Below are 24040 nucleotides of genomic sequence, written 5' to 3'. Positions count from 1 at the left end.
TTATACAAACAGACACTTTGGTGGTCATTTCATTTGATTCTGTACGAACTCATTTTGATATTGTTACCAAAACTAGCTTTTACCTTTAAAGCTCATGATTAAACATGCATCCTGATCATGCTCATGAATAAACATGATGCTGACAGCAAATTTTATATGGGTATCTCATGAATAAACATGCTGACAGCAAGTATTATATAGGTATGTTCAGCTCATGAATAAACATGTTCCTGATTATGCTCATGAATAAACATGATGCTGACAGCAAATTTTATGATGTGGAAAAGGTTCACTGTGGTGAAGGATTGAGTAGAAGAGTAGTAATCAATATGTTAAAGCTCATGAATAAACAATATGCAGACACAAAGTATGGTGTAGGCCTGTTGAGCTCATGTATAAGCGTGCTTCCTTATATATGGTACATACTGATGGCAAGAATTGTGTAGGTATGTTGAACTCTTAAATAAACATGCTTCATCTATTACATATTCATGAATAAAATTGATGCTGACAGCAAGTATCGTATACTATTAGATAAGATGAGCTAATGAATAAGCACGCTTCCAGTTTTAACATGCTCATGAATAAACATGATGCTGACAGCAAGCATGGTTTAGGTCTGTTGAGCTCTTGAATAAACCTGTTTCTTTTAATATTAACAAGCTTATAAATTTAAACACACTTTGACAACAAATATGATAGGGAGAGCTCATGCATAAACATGACACAATTAAACCTGATTTCAAACCTGTCTGATCAAATTTCAATTTAAGAATTGTTTAAGAAATGTTTTTAAGATGCAGTTTGCTGCATTATAAAACAAGCAATCCATTCATTCACTGGCTTTTGATACACATACCCATCTATTCAATTCCCTTCTTCCCTTTCAGTTAAACTGAAGCGACACTTCATGTTCCGAAACCATCTCTGTCTCGTCTTCGAGCTTCTCTCCTACAACCTCTACGACCTCCTCCGGAACACCAACTTCCGGGGCGTGTCTCTCAACCTGACCCGCAAGTTCGCACAGCAGATGTGCACCGCCCTTCTGTTTCTGGCCACGCCCGAACTCAACATCATCCACTGCGACCTGAAGCCCGAGAATATCCTCCTGTGCAATCCCAAGCGAAGCGCGATCAAGATCATCGACTTTGGTAGCTCCTGTCAGCTCGGACAGAGGGTAAGGTTTCACGGAGAAGATCCTTATAAAGGATCAAATCTCTAAATTGTCAGTACTGTGGGAATCTGTTTATGGGATGGGGATTATTTGACTCTATATTTGAAGTTGGTCCAAGTTGAAATATTTGAAGCATGATTCCAAAAGAAGCGCGATCATGGACTTTGGAAGCTTGGGCAGAGGGTACCTGAATTTTAATGATTCCTTAAAAAAAAAAAATGTTCAAATTGGCAATACTTTGGGGTAACTTTTTGACACTATTGCAACAATGCTTCACACAATTCTTTATCTGTTTTCATGAAGTTTGTTCGCTTAACTGCTTCATTAATGGTTTTATTTCCTTTATCCAGATATACCAATATATCCAGAGTCGGTTCTACAGGTCGCCAGAGGTGTTATTAGGTATATCATACGACATGGCTATTGATATGTGGAGTCTGGGCTGTATACTGGTGGAAATGCACACGGGTGAACCACTCTTCAGTGGATCAAATGAGGTAAGAAATATGGATAGGTGGTTGGGTGGGTGGATGGATGGACGGATGGACAGGTGGATAGACAGACAGACAGATAGACAGACAGATAGATAGATAGATAGATAGATAGAAATTAGATTGATAGATAGAAATTAGATTGATAGATAGAAATTAGATAGATAATAGATAGATAGATAGATAGACGGAGGGACAGACAGATAGAAATGAGATAGATAGATAAATTAAATAGATAGATAGATAGAAATTAGATAGATAGATACAGACAGACATAGATATACAGATGGATGGATAGAAAGAAAATATATAAAATGAATAGAAAATAGATATTGATACAAAACAGATGACTAAATGAATAGATTAATGAGGAATCTATGGATTTATTGTAATTTTGGCGATGCCATTGCTTTTCTACAACCACTCACTCATGGTGCATAAAAAAACCCTGGCATAATCGGTTTTCTCATCTGTTATTTAATTTTAAAACTAGGACTTCGTTCTTCTGGGGGTTAAACTTTCTTTCTTTTTTCTTTTTTTTTTGGATGGATGGAAAAAAAGAAAATATAGTTCTGAGGGTTAAACTTTCTTTCTTTTTTATTTTATTTTCAGGTTGACCAGATGAACAAGATTATTGAAGTGTTGGGGATGCCACCAACGCATATCATCGAACAGGCTCCGAAAGCTCACAAATACTTCATCAAGACAGAAAAGAATTGGGTACTCAAAAGAAGTCGGGATGGAAAGAAGGTAAGTTTACAATCAGTCGTTGTTTATTCATCAAATTGGTGCTCTGCAAATTGGCAACACTAATACTAATTTCTGCACCCATTGCTACAATGTATGTTTCTTATTTAAAAATTGAGAAGAATTTGGTACTCAAAAGGAGTCGGGATGGAAAGAAGGTAAGTTTATAATCAATCGTTGTTTATTCATCAAATTGGTGCTCTGCAAATTGGCAACACTAATACTAATTTCTGCACCCATTGCTACAATGTACGTTTCGTATTTAAAAATTGAGAAGAATTTGGTACTCAAAAGGAGTCTGTACAGAAAGAAGGCAAGTTTGCAATGATTGTTTTTTTAATTCAAATTGGTCCTCGGCAAATGGTAACATTGATTCTAATCTCTTCACCCGTTACTATGTTTGATTATTTCAAAATTGAGAATAATTAGGTCTTCAAAAAGCAGTCATGTTGAAAAGAAGGTAAGTTTACACTTAATCATTGTTTCTTCAACTTGGTGCTCGGCAAATTGGCAACACTGACACTAATTTCAGCATATGTGTTGCTATTTTTATCAGAATTGAGAAGAATTTGGTACAAGTTGGGATGGAAAAAGAAAGATACAAATTAATCATGTTTCCAAATCAAATTGGTACTATCCAAATTGGCAACACTGATGTCATTTCCTGCCTGTGTTGCTATGTTTTGTTTCATGTAAGCCATGCACGTGATCAGATTACTTACAGCCAGGTAGTACCGAAAAGCTAATTGCCAATTTGTATGGAAATGAAGGCATGAAGCTTTTCATTATTGCCAATTTGAGGATCCAAAACGTGAGCGCTACCTCTTTAAAATTCATGTGTCAAACCTTACACGTTGTTTTGCAACAGAAATAGGTGCGGTTAATAGCTTTTCGCTTTTTTTGTACAACCTTTTCTTTGTTCCCCTCTTTTCCCTCTTCTTTATGTAAAGTTCAGTATATTCAACCACACACAGCTTGAACTAGAAAAGGTTGTCCGTTTTCAGGGCTCTTTTGGAACATTTCGAGGGCAGGATCGCCCCGAGCCCCCCATGCAATGTCTTCTCTGCCTTGAATCAGTACACATACCTCTCTTCTCTTGACCTCTTCAAAAAACATCTCAAAACACACTTATATTAACTTGTCTTATGCCATCAACAGCGCTTTGTATCCTCTGGAAAAAGCGCTGTATAAATCCAATTATTATTCTTATTATAAGTACAACCCAAGTCCATCTCGCTTCATGAAATGGAGTGATACACATTGGAAATTGTTGCATATACACGAGTCCATCGTGTGTGTGGTTCATGTCCCGAAAGTCCACCCAGAAGAGGCAGTAAGGAATGAAATGCTGAACAAAATCCCAAATTGAATATAAACAAAAACCTTTTTGGTAGTTGGTTTTGTTTTTCTTGATTCATTAAAAATGAACTGAACTATCAGAGACTTGGGTCATTTTGATATTAATGTAGACAACTACAATTCTTCTTATAGTATCATTCATTTTCATTCAATCATTTTCCATCAAAAGAATTAAAAATAATATGTAACTGTGAGACTCTAGCATTTTAGCAGATTTCAGCAATTTGGGGTTTTGATTTTCAGCAACATTTCATTTTACTTCTAGCTTTCCTCTGTTTAAAATGATGGGAGCTCTTCCAATTACAACACTTCAGCCTTTTTCAGCTCTTCCCATTTGAGATCCCCCACACTACTGATAAAACAGGAAACGGATGCCAACCCTTTGTCAACTGGAACTGGGTGGCACCTGTTCAAAATCTATGGGAATTGCAGTATTTAGTATTCAATAAGTTAACAAATTATGCATTTGAATGTGAAATTGATGCAGGACACTGGATATGCAGGAACTCAAGTTTTGTCATCAAACTTTCAGTGGTGCTAAAAAGTTAGTAACCCCACTAGAAAATGCACTCCTTCATGCTGAGTGTTGAATGTAGACAACAATAGCGTGTCTCCATCACCTGACTTCACAATCAAATATCTATATTAAGCATGACAGAACTTGAACTTTTTTGAATATGTCAATTTTCTGGTGGGGTTCGCTAACTCTTTAGTACCGGTACCACTGCATCTCTATAACATAAGGCTACTATGGCAGAAACTCGGTTTCGTAATCAAGATTTCTTTCTCTTTTTTTTTTTGTGACCCAGTACAAGAGTCCAGGAACGCGGAAGCTCCATGATATCTTAGGGGTGGAGCTCGGAGGCCCCGGCGGTAGGAGAGCAGGTGAACCGGGTCATACCGTCTCAGATTATCTTAAATTCAAGGACCTCATTCTAAGGTGGGTATTTAGTGCGTTAGATGGAGGGTCTGGTGTTTCACAAAGATTGAGAGTTGACTTAGAGTCGCACTTAAATGCTGAGTTGCTTGACAGTATAAAAGGCATGATCGCATTGGTCAGATCATGCCAAGAGGAAGCGCACTTCTGAGTATTAATCAATTGAATTGTGCGTTGCATATCATGTAGGCATCACACTTCACTCTCTGAAACACCCCAAGAGCTGCTAGCCATTATTTGAAGAAGAAAAAAAGACACTCAATACTTGTATTTTATGGAGCATAAGAAAGGGGGAAATGCAAATTATAACAAAACAGCAGCAAAGCAAGTACAAATATTAACGGTAACTACTATTTAAAAAAAAGGGGAGAAGCAAAGAATGTGATCAAACATTATTGGTATATTTTCTAAGAAGTTGGGTTTTATATCTCCTTTTGAAAACATTTAATGATGGACTAGAATAAGCAGAAAGTGGTGTAGATTGTTCCAGATAATTGGTCCCTAGAGTACAATTCCTGGAAAATCAAATATACATGCATTCTATTCTTTCAATTTTCTTATGTAGGATGTTGGAGTATGATCCTGCCGTCAGGATAAAACCCTACTATGCTCTCCAGCACTCCTTCTTCAAGAGAACGGCCGACGGCAGCACCAATACGTCCAATAGCACGTCGGCAAGTCCAGCCATGGACCAGGCCGGTAGTCCTCCCGCTGAGCACTCGTCTGGGTCTAGCTCAGGTAAGCAAGAATAGGAACTTTAGAAGGAAAAATTAATGGATTTTTTCTTTAAAAATAGATTTTGATTTAATGAATAGATTAAGAAATTGATTGATTTATAGATCGATTCATTAGCATGTCAGCTAGCTCAAGCAATGCACCTGTGCCGGCCGCACGGAAACGTTGTTAGCCTAACAGGAAGCCAAGTCGCATCTTTCGGATTGTGCAGTCAAAACATTTCAGTAATTCAGTATGTAAGTAATTCAGTGTTGTGGGCGCGCCGTGGTCTGGTGCTTCTGACTCTCGCTTTTCAAACAGAGGGTCGTGGGTTCCAATCCTGGCCATGGCGTGTTTTCCTTCAGCAAGAAATTTATCCACACTGCTGCACTCGACCCAGATGAGGTAAATGATATCACATTTCAGCTCATTCGGCTCTTAAGTCATTCATAATTGTCTCGGAAGTATAAATAGATGACTGTCTTCAACACCGATGAATCAGGAAAGAGCACAGTAAACATAAGAAACACACAACTTGATAAAAATTTTGACGTTTGGCTTCCCATGATTTTAGCACAGAGGTAGACCATGGTCTAAGTTAAACCTGACTTCAGAATACGGGCCATTTGGTACACAAGAAACAAATCTTGAAAATAAATGAAATATATGATGGATATAGAAATTAAATGCATTCTGTAATTTATTTTGTTCACATTCAGGAGGGGCTACAGGGGGCTCCAACCACGGCTCTGGGTCCGGTGGAAGGGCGCAGTCTGACCCCACCCATCAGAATAGCACCACAAACCACGCCCTCGGACACCAGCACGCTGGCAACTCATCAGGAACTATGGACTATGAATCGATGTCATCGCACTCCAGCTTGACTTCGGGGATGTCAAGCGGGGACGTAGTGTTTGCGTCATCGTCGAGCAGTGCTCGTGGACACTCTAGCTCGCATACGTATCCCCATCCCCACTCGCATAGTCGCAAGCACCACCATCATCACTCGTCGCATGGACATAGCCTCCCGTCGCCAGCTGCCCCGGCCAGCAACGTGAATTTATCTCAGACTGTGATACAAGCTCCCATAGTGACAATGGGTATCCCGACGATACCAGTGACAATGGGGATGCCGCATGTGCATCAGGCTGGTATCGTCACGACGCCGGGTTACGTGTATTCCTCGCACAGTTCGCTGGAGAATACTCAGAGCAGCTCGTTAAGTAGTGGTTCGTTAAACATGCCTATGGGCGCTTATGCAATACCGACTCACCACCACCCGTCGTCGTCGACGCAACAGACGCTTATAAACAATCCCCATTTACACGGGACGACGACGGGAACGGGGGGTATCGCGTTGACGAGTAATGTGAGCGGGACGAGCAGCGTCCCGTATGCGTTCGCGTTGCCGGTGCAGTCGGCCGTGAGTACGGGGCTTGTGAACTCTCAAACGACGAGGCAAGCGGATGATTCGCCGATGGTGGGGGTGTGTGTTCAACAGAGCCCGGTAGCGTCGCATTGACACCTGCTGAGGACTCGATCTCATTCACCAACCTTTTTAGGACCCTTTGGTAGTTAGTCGGCTTACACTTCTGAGAATCCCCCCTTGTACCGGTATCGCGAATAGATGTCGCCCTCAGGCTTGTTGTGGTGGTGGTTATATATCTCGTCAAGCTTGCTATTGCTTTTGGAAATGTAGTCAACGAAGTCATAGCTCCGTGTCTGTAGAAACATAGCAACAGGAAACGTCCAAAGACTTGAAAGACATAGCGAAGAATCTCAATAGGATCACGTCTTGGCTGTACATGTAGGAAGGTCTGGGCTCAGGTAGCAATATGATACAATTAGGCATCATCACCGTGAATTTCGCATCGTCGTCGTGATCGCTACAAACTCTGGTTACAACGTACCCCATCGATGAGAGGAACCCATCTCAGGAGCCGTCTCCTACCTTTTCCCCCCTCTTCATAAACGTCATAAAACCTCTTCCTTGTGGATGTTTCCTAGAAGCAGATCTGCAGGCTGTCGCAGTTCTCACTACATCATTAACTATGGAGCACCATTGAATTCCCAAGAACTCTACCACTCTAATCATCCATAGAATGTTATGCCTCGCAAAAGGTACATTTATAAATCGGTGTCCCATGTGTTTAATCTCTTGAGGTGTCGGAATTCTTTGAGTTGGCAACACCAGGCTGCACAAGATCAGATCCTCAACGTTTACAGTTTCCAGCACTACCCGATCTCTTACATTACCATTACCCTACACAGTTAGTAGCAGGATGGCGGTTGAAAAACCCCAGTGTTTTAATACATTTGAAATCTTTTTATAAATATGTTAAATTGATGTAAAATGTGTTTTTGTAAGAAAATATTTTTAATTGTGCCAACCCTGAACAGTCGTGTCTGTTACCAGACCTTGGGGAGTGTTTCACAGATCAATTCATCGGTCATTTTCATGGACAAGCTGTTATAAGCTACTTGAATCCTTGTATCTGATTGGTCAAAAATAGATTTGTCAGTGAAAATGACCAACAAGACAATCTGTGAACTTTTCCATGGGAGTGTTTCACAAATCGCTTTACATCAATTTTTACAGACAAACTATTAAAAGCTTTCATCCAATAGGCAGAGATCAAGTTCGTCTTTCGAAATCACTGACAGGACATTCTTTAAACCCCTCTCTTGGGGGAAGCTTTCACAAATTCAATTCATCATCAATTTTTACAGACGAACTGTGAGAAGCTTCTCGAATCCTTGCATGTAACCGGCTAATGGCAAATTCATTCATAAATTGTCAGTGACAAGACATTCTGTGAAACTCTCCCCTCTTAAAACCCTTGCCAGGCTTATGCATGAACATTCCCCCCTGTATCACGGATGTATTACACAACTTGTATGAACACCCCACGTACCCTGCTACTAAATTATATAGCACCATCAAACATATACCTCACACGGAACAAGGTCAGAGAATATTTTGTTAATTGTTCTTGGAGGTTTGAGTTCAGATTAATTGGAGTTGCAACTATTTCTCGTATCGAAAATGTATATTGCATCATCAAGGATTCACTTTTACCTCATATGTAGAAGAAAACTTGTGTAAAACATCGTTTGGCTGAATCGGTAGTTTTGCAAAAACAAAAAAAATGGATTGACAAAACGGACTATTTTCTGTATATTTTTAAAACATCTTACCTCGATTTTAACAAATATAAAGTCTTTGAGACTGTTTCTGTTACTACTCATGAGTAAATGAGTTTTTATTGAAAAACCACTTAACGTCGTCTGCGTCTCAGATGTATGGAAATTTCAAGAAATTAAATGTATTCAGCAAAATAATGACACGATCACGGCCTTCCATCAAACGTTATAGAGTTCAAGATTTTATAATGAAAGATATTTCATAAATATTAACCATGCTTTCAAAATAAAGGTAAACAAGAATAAGTGTAACGAGGGGAGGTTTTCATGAAAGGATCTGTCTGATGTTTTGTCTGACAGTTACTATAGTAACAGTCTATCTCTCACACTTCTCAGTCAATCAAAATCAAGGAAGGTTGTCACATCTTACTTGTTGGACAAATGAAATTCTCTCTCCAGAGGAGCTTTTCATGAGACAGATAAGTCAGTGAAAACTGTTATAAGCTACCGAAATCCTTGCATCTGATTGGCTCAGAGCAAATTCATCAGTGAAAATCACAGAAAAGATTATTCATGAAACACTCCCCTGGTAATTATACATTGTTTTACCTTGGAAGTTTAAAAGATACTTCAAACTCCGTCAAAATCTTAAAAACAACATAGCTAAGAAGTCTGTTTTAATATGATTGAGCTTTTAATCATAAAAAAACCGTTGCAATGCAGCTGAATGTATATGTTTTTCTTTATTTCACTCTATTTCTCTATTTTTTTCCAAAATCAGTATTGAATGGATTATTGAATATTCTGAATTGCCCCTTAATTGAAATTGAATCTATTGTATTGACCTTATGGGTTTGGGGACTTTAATATTATAGTATTCAGGGAGTTTGAGGTCCTAAAAATTGTATTGGAATTACATGGAAAGGGGAACATGTCGCGATTTAATGATAAACTTCTACTTCTTTCCGGAACAAGTGTTCTGATGTTGTGCAATTTCTTTTTTTATTACAAGGTCCCATATTTGTTGATGGATTAACAATATGGGTCTCGTAACGCAAAGGTTAGCAATTAATCGTACGCTTGATTTTCACGATTAATTGTTCATTGTAGTCAATGCGATCAATCGTAAAAGAATGCTGTACGATCATTGCTGATATGTGCTCCGAACAGGTTGATGAAGCGGCATGCATATGCATCAGCATTGTGAATCCAGAGACAAACTGTCGGGTGCGAAATCAAAAGCTACAGTATGGAAAATGAAAATATGGGAGTTTCTCGTAGCAAGGAGTACTCCGCCCTTTTTTTTTAAAATACAGCATTTTAAAAACTTTTGAAATTGTACATCCAGGTTTTTATGGGTTTTTTTTCCAGTTCTGGAGGTTAGATAGGTATTCTTGCCAATGAATGATTTTTTTTATCTTTTGCTCTATTTTTATGGTGTCTGTGAACAAAACTGGAGTTGTAAAAGAAAAGTAAGAGAAAAATGAAAAAAATCTACCTCCGTATAGCCCCATATATTCAATTTTCCGTAAGTATGTGTTCTGTGATGATAATACACAGAAACGGTGTCCACATCTCTGATGTTGATCTCAGTCCTGCACCTTTTTTATTTTTTAATGTTTCTCATTGTAATTGTCAGAACAATTCCATTTTAATAAATTATACCTTAATGTCTCCACAAATTTTAGACAATGGGACGAATACCCCTTTCCCAGTCCATGTTTTTTAAACGCTGAAAGGGCATAAACAATTTTCAGCAAATACCGACACAAAAGTCGTTTGATGGGTTCGCAACGAGAAATGGGTAGGTCTGTGTATTTTTTAAAATGGTGGTACAAATGTATATTTCATAGTCCATTTTTTTTTACGAGTCACACACGGTAAATTCTAATGATATGTTGGGACTCCTCAAGTCAGTTCCGGTGCAACTCTATATATTCTCTCTCTCTCTCTCACTATCTCAATACATAGATGTAGATAGTTAGGTTCGTACGGTTTAGGTGAATTTTTTATGTGATGTTGATCAGATTACCTCGAGTTTGAGATGTACGCTTTTCCTCTTCTCCAAGTCACTGTTCTCCACCATTATTTATATATTTGTCCCTGCATTCTTATTTGGCTGCCTGCCTTGTTATCGTGTATCTATTTATTTCCTCTTTTCAAATTTTCTTCATGTTTCATCTGTCTCCTAAAGCCTATTTGAACTTTAATTACCAGTTTCTCTCTCTTTCTATATCTCTCACACATTCACAGACTTTGTGCATGTACTTGTTTTTATCTTTATTCTTAATGCTTCAAGCTCTTTGTTCTTTCTGCATTTCTACTTGTTATTCTTTCATTCTTTCTTCCCTGTTTGTTTTCCACTCTTGACACAGTCCTCGCCCCTCCATCTATCTATCCATCCACCTACATACTCACCTACCTTTATGTCTGTCTATCTATCTGTCTATTTCCCTATCGTTCACTCTTCCTATAATTCACCACATTTTATCTCTCTTTCCACCTATCTACCTACCTATCTATCAATCCATCCATCTATCTATCAACCCATCTATCGTTCAATCTATCTTATCTATCGCTTTATCTATCTACCTATCAATCCATCCATCTATCAACCCATCTATCTATCGTTCTATCTATCTAATCTATCTTATCGCTTTATCTATCTACCTATCAATCCATCCATCTATCTATCCATCTATCTATCCTTCTTTGTATCAAACTCTTATGTACATTGTAAAGATGAGAGACTTGTAAAGATTAAAAAGAGAGATTTACGTAGATGAAAGGAAAGGATTCTGTACAGAACAGCATACGTGTTGTACCTATTTTTTGAATCATGTATATAGTAAATTATGAGGTCGGGTACGAGACAAAACAAAAAAAAAGTTGAAAATGTTATTATGAATATTATGAATGGCAGATGGTTTCCACGGTTTTAACAGATATATTGATTATTTTCTCTTTTATTCTACGCTCACATTTCCTCTTGGTTTTAAATTATCTATCAGCTATTGTGTCAATTGTTTGTTTTTTTAGTCAGATATGTTGCCCCCCCCCACATTGTATTGAACATTTTGCACGATAATTTGTTTTTTATTCTTGATTTTTGAGGTTTTAATATTGTAGAATTATGCATGGATCATTTTCTTTTTTAAATAATTTGTAACTGATGATATGCATCATGGTTTTAATTTGCGATCACTTTTTATCTGTTTTTTTTTTTTACATTTTCAACCCACACGTATGCTTCAGGGTTTATAGTGATACAAGAATGTTCATGTCATAGAATTTAATGACCATATTTCATATTTTTTTATTTACAAAAATCAAATTTAAAAAAAATGAAAATTTTAACTACTTTGCTGTTTATGCATCCACTGCATGATAAAGTGCTAAAAACTAAGATCTACTGGGGGAAATGTGTTCATGATCATCATTATTGCGGAATATCTTTATCATCATTATTTCATAGAATTGCAAGCAATATAGGTGACAACACCTTTCAAACATTTGAATAATTAAGTGTAGAGCTCAAAATACTTCCTTTCAAAGAAGTTACTTTTTAAGATTTCCAATTTTGAGAGAGACTTCCTCTTTTTGAGTAGATAGTGGGTTAGTTAAAATTATTTTTCCAACACCATGGGTGGGGGGGGGGGTTGCCGGTGTACACGGCTTGAAAACCTGTCGCATGTACATTTAGGTGCTCTCTGTGTAAATAGTATTGGAAATACTGAATAATGATAATAATAATAGCCAATTTTTATAAAGCGATTTTTCCCAGAATGGCCCAAAGCTTGTTACAGCATATTATTATCCCGGTCATTGGATTCATTTCAATCAAGCACGAAAAGTGCACAATTTCCACTCCCTGGGAGCATTCCTTGCATTCGTCGCAGCCACATGGCGCTGGCAAAATCAAACATACAATATTTTTCGCATCCTACCGGGTACCCATTTATCACCTGGGTCGAGAGTGGCCAAGTCTGGATTAACGCCTTGCCAAACGACGCTAGGCCGCGGTGGGATTCGAACACACGACCCTCTGTTTACAAGGCAAGAGTCAGAACCACTACACCACAGCTCTCCCACATTATTATAGAATTATTATCACATAGAATATTAGATGTCAATGAGTTAACATAAGTGTTCTGGATAAATGATGACTTGATAAGTTAGATTGGAATGTAGACATTAAATCCTGAAGCATATCGTTTGTTGAAACTTTTCAGAAAATGCTTAAAAACCCTTTTCTGAGATTCTTTCTGGTAACTTTTGTTTGTTTTGCGACTTTATAGTAGCAACTTACCACTGCCCGTTTTTCAACGCATGTACAAACACACCAACACGTTCACGACTTTGTAGCGATAGCGTTGTAAACTCACTGGATTATTTATTCACGTTATTCTCTTTTCTGCATTTTCATGTAAGAACACCATTGAAGAAACCATGCGATAATGAATGGGTATCATTGATGTGTTCAGGTGTGAGCCGGTTTGCGGTTTGAATAACGTTTCTTTGACGGATGTCATGTGGTCGTGTAATATGTATAACCGGTAATCATTTTGAATACAATTTGTTATAAAGCAGTAGCGGATTGTTAAATTTGTGTGTGGAAATCAGTGGTTACGACTGAAGCGTCAGAACGCAAACTTGATCATAATTGTTCCATACTGGAAGCCAGTGATGAATGTAGTCTTGTTTGCAGGCTTCGAAACCGCACTACCGTTTTAAGAGGGACATATCACTTTGTCGATGTGAGTTCAAAGACATTATCATAAACCAATCTGTTTTGCAATTAAGTCATGTTCAGAAGTGCAGGATTTTTTTTCCCCAAAACATGGGCTGCATTTTTCATATTACATTTTTTTATCACATAGCATAGAGCCAAGTTGGTACATTCAGACATTGCTTGATGAAACGTTATTTGAAACGTAATTTAGTCATTTTGAAAATTGATTGTGGTATGAATGAAGAGGAGGAGGACTTGTATTTCAGCCCACATTGCGCAATAAATTGTCTTGTAGTACAACCGTCTGCAGTAGTGTATTTGTAGCCTCTGTCTATAAGCTAGCCTGTGGACTGGTGACCAATTTCTCTCTAGTAGTATTGTATAAAGCTGTACTCCCATTGCAATCTACATTGTGACTTTTTACCACACTGGGCATTAGCTTTTTAAATGTATTTTCAAGAAGACAAGCTGCAAAATCCACAAAATTACTCTATCATGATGTTTTTCTCTCCCCGCCAGCTGTACCGAAATGTGACGTCGGTTGCCATGGTGTCATGGCTGGCTGACGATCATCTGTACACATTTGTCATTTGCAAATGACTGATTCATCTGAAAAATAGGTTGCAAGCGATCAAATTCCGATAGCAGCCGTTTACTCCTGTGCGAAACAAGCTTTCATTTGGCAGGTTCATTTGTTTAGAATCAGGCCGCTATGACACCATGGCAACTGACCTGATTGCTTCGGTACTCTATATGTGTTTCAACCTCAGAAGGGTTACTGATTTCCCAATGTCTTACAGAAGAACATTTCAAATGAATTTCAGCTCGGTATAAATGGAATTTTTGAGAATTTTTTTACGAGCAACGAGCATTATGTTAGAAGTGTTATGTAAGGAGAAAAATCAATAGGATTGCTGACTACGACCAAGATTTGACCCTGACGGAAACACACCAAATGTCTCTGATTTATAAAAGAAAAGTGGCACCTCCTGCCTCTGGCCAGGCACTCGGCCTATTAGAATGGAGAGCCTTATAATGTTATACAGGGCTTGTTCAACATCAGCAATGTCAAAATCAATATCTGTAAGTTATAAACTCGGTTATTATTATATAAACTGCACATTCATCATATTACAGTTATGTAATATGTTTTCCTAATTTTTTTTCTTTTTGAGGAAGGTATATCTGTAATATTCCTATTAATTATATGAAAAATAACTTGGAAATGTTACTCTGTAAAGCAAGGAATTTTCCCGCGTTTTCCTAGATTCGTGCAGATCGTATCCACTGACAAAATTGAGGTGTACACTATTTGATTCTTTGTATGTAACTGTGTAGGCCCATCCTGTTTCCACTGCACTGGTGTGTACATTCGTGTGCATTCATGATTAAGTGCAAGTGGGGTTGTGCACCACACCTGTACGCAGCTAGTTTTTGTGCCGCAAACGAATATGATGCAATCCTGTCACTATCCTTTTTTATGGACTCCCTTGTAGATATGTTCTTTTACTTTTTATTTTTCCTTGTCTCTTTTTAGAAATTAATGAAATTATCGCGAATGTAATCTTTGAGGATTAATATAGGAATGGCAACAAGTTTTAATGTGAATTTTGGGGAGTTTTCCATCCATAACGGACACCTTTTTTTGTCTTGTACATAGTCATCTATTATCAATGTGCTCAATTAATTAAAACCATTTCTGCCATCAACAAAAAAAAAATCTATTTTCAGGATGTATTTCGTTCATTGGTGTCTCATGATGGTGATGATGATAATGGTGGTGGTGATGATGATGATGATGATGGTGATGGTGATGGTGGTGATGATGATGGTGATGGTGGTGATGGTGATGGTGGTGATGATGATGATGATGGTGGTGATGATGATAATGGTGATGGTGGTTGTGATGGTGGTGATAGTGATGATGATAGTGGTGGTGATGATGATGGTGATGGTAGCGGTGATGATTATGATGAAGATGATAGTGCCAATGATGGTGATATAAAAGACTATATTGGTGGAGATGACAATATTTTTAGTGATGTTTGTGATGGTGATGATGAGGAGGAGGATGATGATGATGAAGATGATAATGGTGATAATGATGGTGATGATAGTGATGATGATGATAATGGTGATAATGATGGTGATGATGATGATGATAATGGTGATGATGATGATGATGATGGTGATTATGATGATGATGGTGATGATGATGATGATGGTGATAATGATGGTGATGATGATGGTGATGATGATGATGATAATGATGGTGATGATGATAATGGTGATGATGATGATGATGATGATGATGATTATGGTTATGATGATGATGATGGCGAGGACGAGGAGCATGATGTCGACGATGATGGTAGTGGTGATGCTGATATAGATAAAAACGAAAACCTGGAAAATATTTTCGTCCAGAAAGCCGAACCAAACCAGAATGTAACCACTGTAACTGGGGAAACTATAATGTATTTGACAAAAGAGGGCAGTATATAGATATTTGCTCCAGAGCAGTTATTGGATTGACGCTGCATTTACTTACTTTGTAAAGTTTTCTGAAGAGCACTTATGATGATAAAACTGAATACAAATATGACCATAGTAAAATAAATGGAATCCTTACAAAAAAGACAATTTCTTAATTCGTCTTGAAAAAAAGACCGCCTCCAGATCATTTCCTAGTATAATGTTTGGTGTTTTGGTGTTAATTTATTAGTTTGCTTTCCATTTCATTTTAATATATTTACTCAGGCATGGCTTAATCTATCAATTTCCTGTTCACAACAAATTTGATAAGTATGCATATTACGGACCACCTGCTCATTTATTTACGATTAATTGCCTAAATATCTCATGTGACACACACAATTTTTTTCTCACAATGTGTGTTGTAAATAATTAAGAAAAAACGTTACCCTCAAATTTTAAGGTACATTCATTATCATTTTTTTTAAGGGTTCAAACTTTTATGTCCAAGTTCTATCAATTACCTCACTTTTCAGAGAAGATACATGTACTTTTGAACGGAGATAGCTTTCGCAAAATTGGAACGTGCTCTGAAAAATAAGTGGATGTTGCAGGCCCGTAGCCGGGGATGGGGGGAGGTCTGATGTTCTATGGAACCCAACAGCAAGAAAAGGGGGAAGAAAAATGAGAATGATAGGAGGAAAAATATTTTTTTTAAATAAGAAAGGGGAGAAAAAGAAAGGTAGAAGAATAATTTAATACACATGTATAACACAATAAAAAAAAATCAGAATATTACATAAAACAACCGACCCCAAGTAATAACTCACGCTTCGCGCTAACATCGACTTGAGTGAGATAATAACCTTCTCAAGAGGATCATGTTGGACTTAAAATATCCCGTTTTCAAGTCAACATTCAAAAATGAGTCTGCTTGAGTTTCGAGTTTCATAACTTTGTTTCAGCGAGATAGACATCCTCTTTATTAGAATGACTAATTGGTGAATAAGATGTGTACCATCTTCAACAATAAATTCCCATTTACAATTTTGGAAATTACCCCTTTTCAGATCAGTAGGTCTGTATCGAATATTTCCAGCGCCAGGACAGCGACTTTGCTTTCGCATTGTTGTTATATACTTTTTTCTATTCATGATGACAAAAGATACTTAGAATGTCCTGTTTTCATGACTAAATATCCCCCCCCCCCAAAAAAAAAAAATGTTAAGATGTACGAAAATGTTCAGCCTTTAGTTAGTTATGAGCGGCTGATGGGGGAAAATGTGGATTAAAGTGTTTTCCGCACCCCTCCTATTTGGGAAAGCTGCCCCCGGCCCTGAAAGTAACAGAACTGAACACAGGCACGGGTCTGATCGTAAACTACAACAGTCCACTTTTTTTATAATTCCAAACCCGCAAAAAAATCTGGCTACGGGCCTGTGTTTGCAAAGTGAATTTAAGTTTCTAGTTATGGCCACTATAATGTAAACATTCATTTTTTTCCCTGAAAATTTTTACTAAATTCTCAAAAAGTGTATGCACAAAAATCCTTCAATTTCATTTTACAAAAATGCAGAAGTACCCCAATGACAGCTCAGTTGCTTTGCTCCCTCGCTTTCGATTTTTTTTAAAGAAAAATTTTATGCGTTCTGCCCCCTCCCCAAGCAAAACTTTTTTGCCTGCGGCCATGTTTGTAGCATGTATAATACTGTTATAATAGACGAAAACATCATTAACCAATCAAATGCCTAATTATGCGAACAATATCTACACAATTCGGACAGGGCATTTTCAACAGAATTTGCACCCCAATGTTGGGTTAATTATAAAATAATTAAAATTGTCAGTGTAGCAATGGGGAATTTCGGTTTTTAAACAATCGCATTTCAATAATCAATGCCTTGTGATTACTTATGATACAGAATCTTCTGATGTTTGGGCCTAATTAGGAACAACATAAAAAGAGACAGTAATTTTGGACATAAACTGCCGGATTTTTTTTCAATTTTGAGAAGTAAACACAAAATGTTGATTAAATTTATTTCCATTTGCAGTTGTCTCTAATAGCTCCCAATATCCAAACATTTGTGGCGTTATTTCGAAGGTTCGTTATTCCGAAGATTCGATAATCCGAAAACGAAATAAGGTTCGATGTTCCGAAGGTTCGTTGTTCCGAAGGTTCGTTAGTCCGAAAACGAAATAAGGTTAGTTAATCATTTAGTTTTCGGACTAACGAACTTTCGGAATTACGAACCTCATTTCTTTTTCGGATTAACGAACCTTCGGAATTACGAACCTCATTTCGTTTTCGGACTAACGAACTTCGGAATTACGAACCTTCGGAAATACGAAGCTTCGGAATTACAAATGTATGCGAAGAAAAAGGGAGACTTCAATCATTGTTTTGTAATCATAAAAGTCATGATGTGTATCTCACAATGATAATAAATGCTCGAAGCGCGAGCAGATTTTTTTGTACATGGACTTCAAAACGGGATTTCTTAAGCGTCATTAATAAAATCCTGTTGAACAGAATTATGTTTCTCGGTGAACAGGCAATGAGAGCGCGAAACGCATAATCTCTTAAAAATATTTGGTAAAAATGTTCCATGAGGGTAATTATGTACCCAACCAACATTTGGGATTTATTTTGGGCATTTTACAGTGTGATGAAAATTTTGTCCATCCTTAAGTAATTGCTGCTTATTTTTTAACCTTACTGGACATTATGCTTCCCGCATTGGGTACGGTCCTGCCCAAAACTGGATGGACATATAAAATTACACTACTGGTTAAAATTCTACCCAATATTTTTTTTTCACAGTGCACGCGGAATGGTTTTTGTTATGTAGAGAAATAAAAGATTTTCTATTTTCAAATCATCCCTCCTTCTTATATTCCCCTTTTATCACTTCTTATCTTTTCTGTCGTTATCTTTCTCCCTCTTATCCATCTTCACTTGGCCATCTTCAACGTATTTTATTTGACGATTTGTTAAATTTGATCATGACTTTTGTATGTATTTTATTTTTTATATGGAAATACAAACAAACAAACAAACAAACGAATAAACAAACAACAAACAAACAAACAAACAAACGTGTTATATTGATAGAAGTAAGGGTAGGGGGGGGGGCATGAGTTATTCCTCAAAGGCTCCAGATCGCCTATTTTAAAAACTACCCCCTTCCATTTTCTTGCCCCCCCCCCTTCCCCCTTTCCCCAGTTAAAAAAAAGGAAAACATTGGGAAGGGGTGATTCTCGGTAGTATAATAGCCCTGTCCACTTTTGCTAAGTTAAGAAATGGTAGAAAAGTTTGGGTTTGGAATTGACCTCCATTTCATACTATACCTTTTGCGCAAAAGTTTTGCCATCCATGATGGATAGGCCTACCAAAATAAAATGGGTTCCGAGATGAAAAATCCTCACGATTGATACCCGACGATGCGGATGCACGCACCCCTCCCTGTCCACCACTTGAGGCAGCGGCACCTGTGTGTAAGCGCAAGTTTTCCTGTTCGGAGTACCACTGTACTCGCAGTTGCATTTGTATGCACGTCAAGGAAGTTTGAGCAAAGTTTGTGGATAATCATCAGTCTTTGTTTATGAATTGACCGACGATTATGGAGTACATTTTCATCTCGAGATAAGCCTCCTTCTACTCTATGGATGATTATTAGAGGATTCACAACATTCGAAAGTGTGAAATATTGAGCCACATCAGTGGAAAACGAATTTTGCTTCTTATCTAGAAAGGAGACCAAACTTTCTGAAAGTATCAAACCACCTTAGCGGTGCCACGATGGTGCTGCTACCCCGGGGTTCCGCCGCGGTCAGCGGCCTTGATAGGACTGCTCGAAGCAGCATGCTGTGCCTCAGTTATTTTCTTGGTGGTATTTTCTGTATTTTTGTGTCGATCCCCTTCTATACTTCCAATGCCCAACGCTTATATGGACAAACTACGACTGGAATTATGAATGGCAGATATGTTTCCCCAACTGCTTTGAGGTAAGTTTAAATTAATTTGTCGAAAGAATACCAACGAAAATGAATAAAATGATGTTATACCAATTTTTTTTACCTGACTGCTAAGAAAGCACGAATGTCTGTGAGCAAGCAATTAGGGGACTAATGGCTTAAGGTCCTCTCCGAGGGACCTGGTAATGAGGATAAATGCCTTACCAAAGGGCACTAGCGCACCACGTAGGAATCGAACCCGGGTCACCGGAATCCGAAACCCCCGCTCTACCGACTGAGCTATCGCGCCTTGGTTTCAATTTTGTCAGTTTGTTGGTGTTATATGTGTTGTTATATCAAGATGAGAGTTTTGGTATTCTCTTTGATAAAATATATTGTAAATTTGTATTCATTTGTTTTACAATAGACTGCCTATGTTTTGGTGAAACTGAACTGAAACTAAGATTGTTTGGTTATAAAATCTAAGGAAATTACTTTGTCATTGATGAAACCAGTAGAGCATAATAATGGATGTTTTGTTTGCTGAAAAACTAATCTGAAAATGATCAAGAAATAAAAGTTTTCTAAAGATTAAGGAAATGAAGATGTAGAGACAGAGAGAGAGAGAGAGAGAGAGGAGATGGGGGGGGGGGATGGAGACCCTCGGAAGACACAGAAGTGGGAATGTGGGATTATTCTACTTTTCAACCAATCACTATGCAGACGATGATAAAAAAGTCAGGCATAAAAGAGTTTACAAAAAAGATTATTGGCAATAATTTAATGAATAAATGAATGAATGTATGAATGAATGAATGAGTGAATGAATGAATGAATCAAACAATCAATCAATCAATCAATCAATCAACCTATCTATCTATCTATCTATCTGTCTGTCTGTCTGTCTGTCTGTCTGTCTAACTATCTATCTATCATTCAATCAAATAATCAATAAATCAAACAATCAATCAATAAATCAATCAATCAATCAATCAATCAATCCAATCAATCAATCAAATAATCAATTTACCTATCTATCTATCTATCTATCTATCTATCAATCAAATAATCAATCAATAAATGAATGAATGAATGAATGAATGAATGAATGAATGAATGAATGAATCAATCAATCAATCAATCAATCAGCCAATCAATCAACCTATCTATCTACTCTATCTATCTATCTATCTATCTATCGATCGATCGATCGATTGATCGATCGATCGATCGATCGATCGATCTGTCTGTCTGTCTGTCTGTCTGTCTGTCTATCTATCTATCTATCTATCTATCTATCTATCTGTCTGTCTAACTATCTATCTATCATTCAATCAATCAAATAATCAATAAATCAATCAATTAATCAATCAATCAATCAATCCAATCAATCAATCAAATAATCAATTTACCATCTATCAATCAAATAATCAATCAATAAATGAATGAATGAATGAATGAATGAATGAATCAATCAATCAGCCAATCAATCAACCTATCTATCTACTCTATCTATCTATTTATCTATCTATCGATCGATCGATCTGTCTGTCTGTCTGTCTGTCTGTCTGTCTATCTATCTATCTGTCTGTCTAACTATCTATCATTCAATCAAATAATCAATAAATCAATCAATTAATCAATCAATCAATCAAATAATCAATTTACCTATCTATCTATCAATCAAATAATCAATCAATAAATGAATGAATGAATGAATGAATGAATGAATCAATCAATCAATCAATCAATCAATCAGCCAATCAATCAACCTATCTATCTACTCTATCTATCTATCTATCTATCGATCGATCTATCTATCTATCTATCTGTCTGTCTAACTATCTATCATTCAATCAAATAATCAATAAATCAATCAATTAATCAATCAATCAATCAATCCAATCAATCAATCAAATAATCAATAAATCAATGAAATAATCAATCAATCAATCGTTCAATCAATCATTCAAATAATCAATTTACCTATCTATCTATCAATCAAATAATCAATCAATAAATGAATGAATGAATGAATGAATGAATCAATCAATCAATCAATCAATCAATCAATCAATCAGCCAATCAATCAACCTATCTATCTACTCTATCTATCTATCTATCTATCTATCGATCTATCTATCTATCTATCTATCTATCTGTCTCTCTGTCTGTCTGTCTGTCTGTCATTCAATCAATCAAATAATTAATCTATCTATCTATCTATATGTCAATCAGTCAGTCGATCGATCGATCAATCAATCAATCAATCAGTCAATCAATCAATCAATCAATGAAATAATCAATTGATCGATCGATCAATCAATCAGTCTATCTATCAGTCAAATGATCGATTGATCAATCAATCAATAAATCTATCTATCAATTAATCTATCTATCTATCAATCAAATAATCAATCCATTGATTAACTGATGAAATCAAGCAATGTGCCAATTTTTATTTTGTGACATATTGTGTAATATTGTTTAATAAAGTCTAGAGGAAATTGGTTTCCAATTTAATTATATCTCCATTGTCTTATGCCTACGGAAAGAAACTAGCACGAATGAAAAAAAACAAAAAAAAAACCTAATACTTACAACATGAATGTGACACTCAATCTGTCTATTTATGAAACTGATGGTATTTTCATGTGTTGTGATCTAAAATAAATATGAGTGTATTTCTGCAAGTGCAATGTTTCGAGGAAGGTTAGAAGAAAGGAAGGAGGGAGGTTATAGTGTTATTGGAAGGAAATGGAAAGACATTTGGTTAAGATTGGCCCAGATTCATGATGGCTAAATTTATTTAAAGAAAAGTTTGACAAGCATGGGAAATTCTGAACATCGATCTATGAAGGTCCAGTAATATGCTTTGCCATAGCATCAAGTCTATGATTAAAGACCCACAGAAATAACACATTTAAAGTTTAAATCACTTTTACAACATGTTGGAATTAGATTCATGCTACAGTCATTGATATAAGATTATCTCCAGTTTAATAATAATGATAATTACACTTGCTTATATACTTATATCAGTTCTAAGTCTCTGCTAAAGTGCTCTACAGTAATGTAACATAATTACCCTGGCTTTAGCAGAGCATGTGTTATGCTAGACCAAAAGCTTCAGTCTCTGTATTTTGGTTGTTCTGCTGAACTACGTTGGCTCCACTCACCATACATAAATATGGGGATTACAGTAAAATGTCAGAAATTGTTGAATAAATCCCCAGAAATGACGGTTATTCCTTTCTAGTGTTATGCGAGCTGCATTTCAGGGAATAAATTCCTACCAGGTGTATCCATTTACCTGAACCCCTGGGTTGAGTGCAGCGCAATGTGGGTAAATTCTTGCCGAAGGAAAACCTTCCATGGATTGGAATTGAACCCATGACCATCAGATTGAAAGACAAGAGTCATAACCACTTGACCACAAGCCCCCCCCCTATAACTTCCAAAGGCCATGGTCTGTCTGTTATAAAATCATAGGTAACCTAAAGACTTCAAAAATCTGTTTCAATTTTTTTATTTTATTTATCTTTAATCTTAGATGGTGAAGGAAGCTATGTTAATAAGTCACAAACAGTTATGAATAGCCCCTATTTTGAGTTTCAAAGGAGCAGATATATTGAACCTATGGAGTCACTGTTAAGATTAATTGTGCCACAATTGGCTAATGTATCCATAGTTTAACCACAAGTTTAGACCAGAGTTCCAGAATATTTGCCAAAGAGAAATGCTGTAACGGTATGTCTTTTTTCAAAATGGACATTTTACTTTTTACTGAAACAAGTAGTTGTGCGTAACTTGTCAATGGGAGTTGATAACCAATATACTGTCGCCACAATTGGCTATCCATATACAGTATATGTAAACCACAACTTTAATTAAACCTGTGTTTAAGTGTGGCGGTGCTGTGGCCGAGTTAAGGCACCTGACTATTTGGAAAGTCCGGGGTTCGATCCCTAGCCACGGCACCTATGCCTGTGAGCAAGGCATTTAACTGACAATACTCTATAATCCTGCATTCAAATAGATAGAAATGCTATACTCCTTCTTGGTAACTGTCTGCACTCGGACTGCAAAAAAAAGACCTGTGTTAAGAACAAGATCTGAGTGTTAATCACTTACTGTCTTTGCTTATAGTATTAATCACCTACTGTCCTTCCTTGTTAGCACCCAACCACCTGCGTTGCTTTTATAACCAACATACCTTCTCGCCTATACTTTATCTGATTAAGCTTTCCTTCTTTAAACGAGTCCTTCCTTCCACTCTTTCCTTTAAACACTCACTCGTAGACAAGAGT

At 36.9% G+C, this 24040-nt stretch overlaps 2 protein-coding genes across 3 annotated transcripts in view; both read left to right on the top strand.

Moving 5' to 3' along the window:
* The window catches only part of LOC121419919 (dual specificity tyrosine-phosphorylation-regulated kinase 1A-like), a 41871-nt gene extending 32912 nt beyond the window's left edge, over positions 1–8959 (top strand). For both annotated transcript variants that reach the window (XM_041614409.1, XM_041614410.1), the window contains 6 exons: positions 891–1177; positions 1525–1671; positions 2278–2415; positions 4581–4711; positions 5274–5446; positions 6142–8959. In XM_041614409.1, the coding sequence (XP_041470343.1) occupies positions 891–1177; positions 1525–1671; positions 2278–2415; positions 4581–4711; positions 5274–5446; positions 6142–6944 (1679 nt within the window). In that variant the 3' untranslated portion in view covers positions 6945–8959. The remainder of the gene's footprint in view (positions 1–890; positions 1178–1524; positions 1672–2277; positions 2416–4580; positions 4712–5273; positions 5447–6141) is intronic.
* A 10381-nt stretch (positions 8960–19340) lies between these two features.
* Positions 19341–24040, top strand: part of LOC121420612 (fibrillin-3-like) — a 161275-nt gene continuing 156575 nt past the window's right edge. Inside the window, exon 1 of the mRNA XM_041615274.1 lies at positions 19341–19781. Coding sequence (XP_041471208.1) covers positions 19576–19781 — 206 coding nt within the window. The 5' untranslated portion in view covers positions 19341–19575. The remainder of the gene's footprint in view (positions 19782–24040) is intronic.

The sequence above is a fragment of the Lytechinus variegatus genome, chromosome 8 (assembly GCF_018143015.1).
Source record: "Lytechinus variegatus isolate NC3 chromosome 8, Lvar_3.0, whole genome shotgun sequence".
Classification (NCBI taxonomy): Eukaryota; Metazoa; Echinodermata; class Echinoidea; order Temnopleuroida; family Toxopneustidae; genus Lytechinus; species Lytechinus variegatus.
Note: the sequence above shows the minus strand (reverse complement) of the source record. Positions and strands in the feature narration are given on the sequence as shown.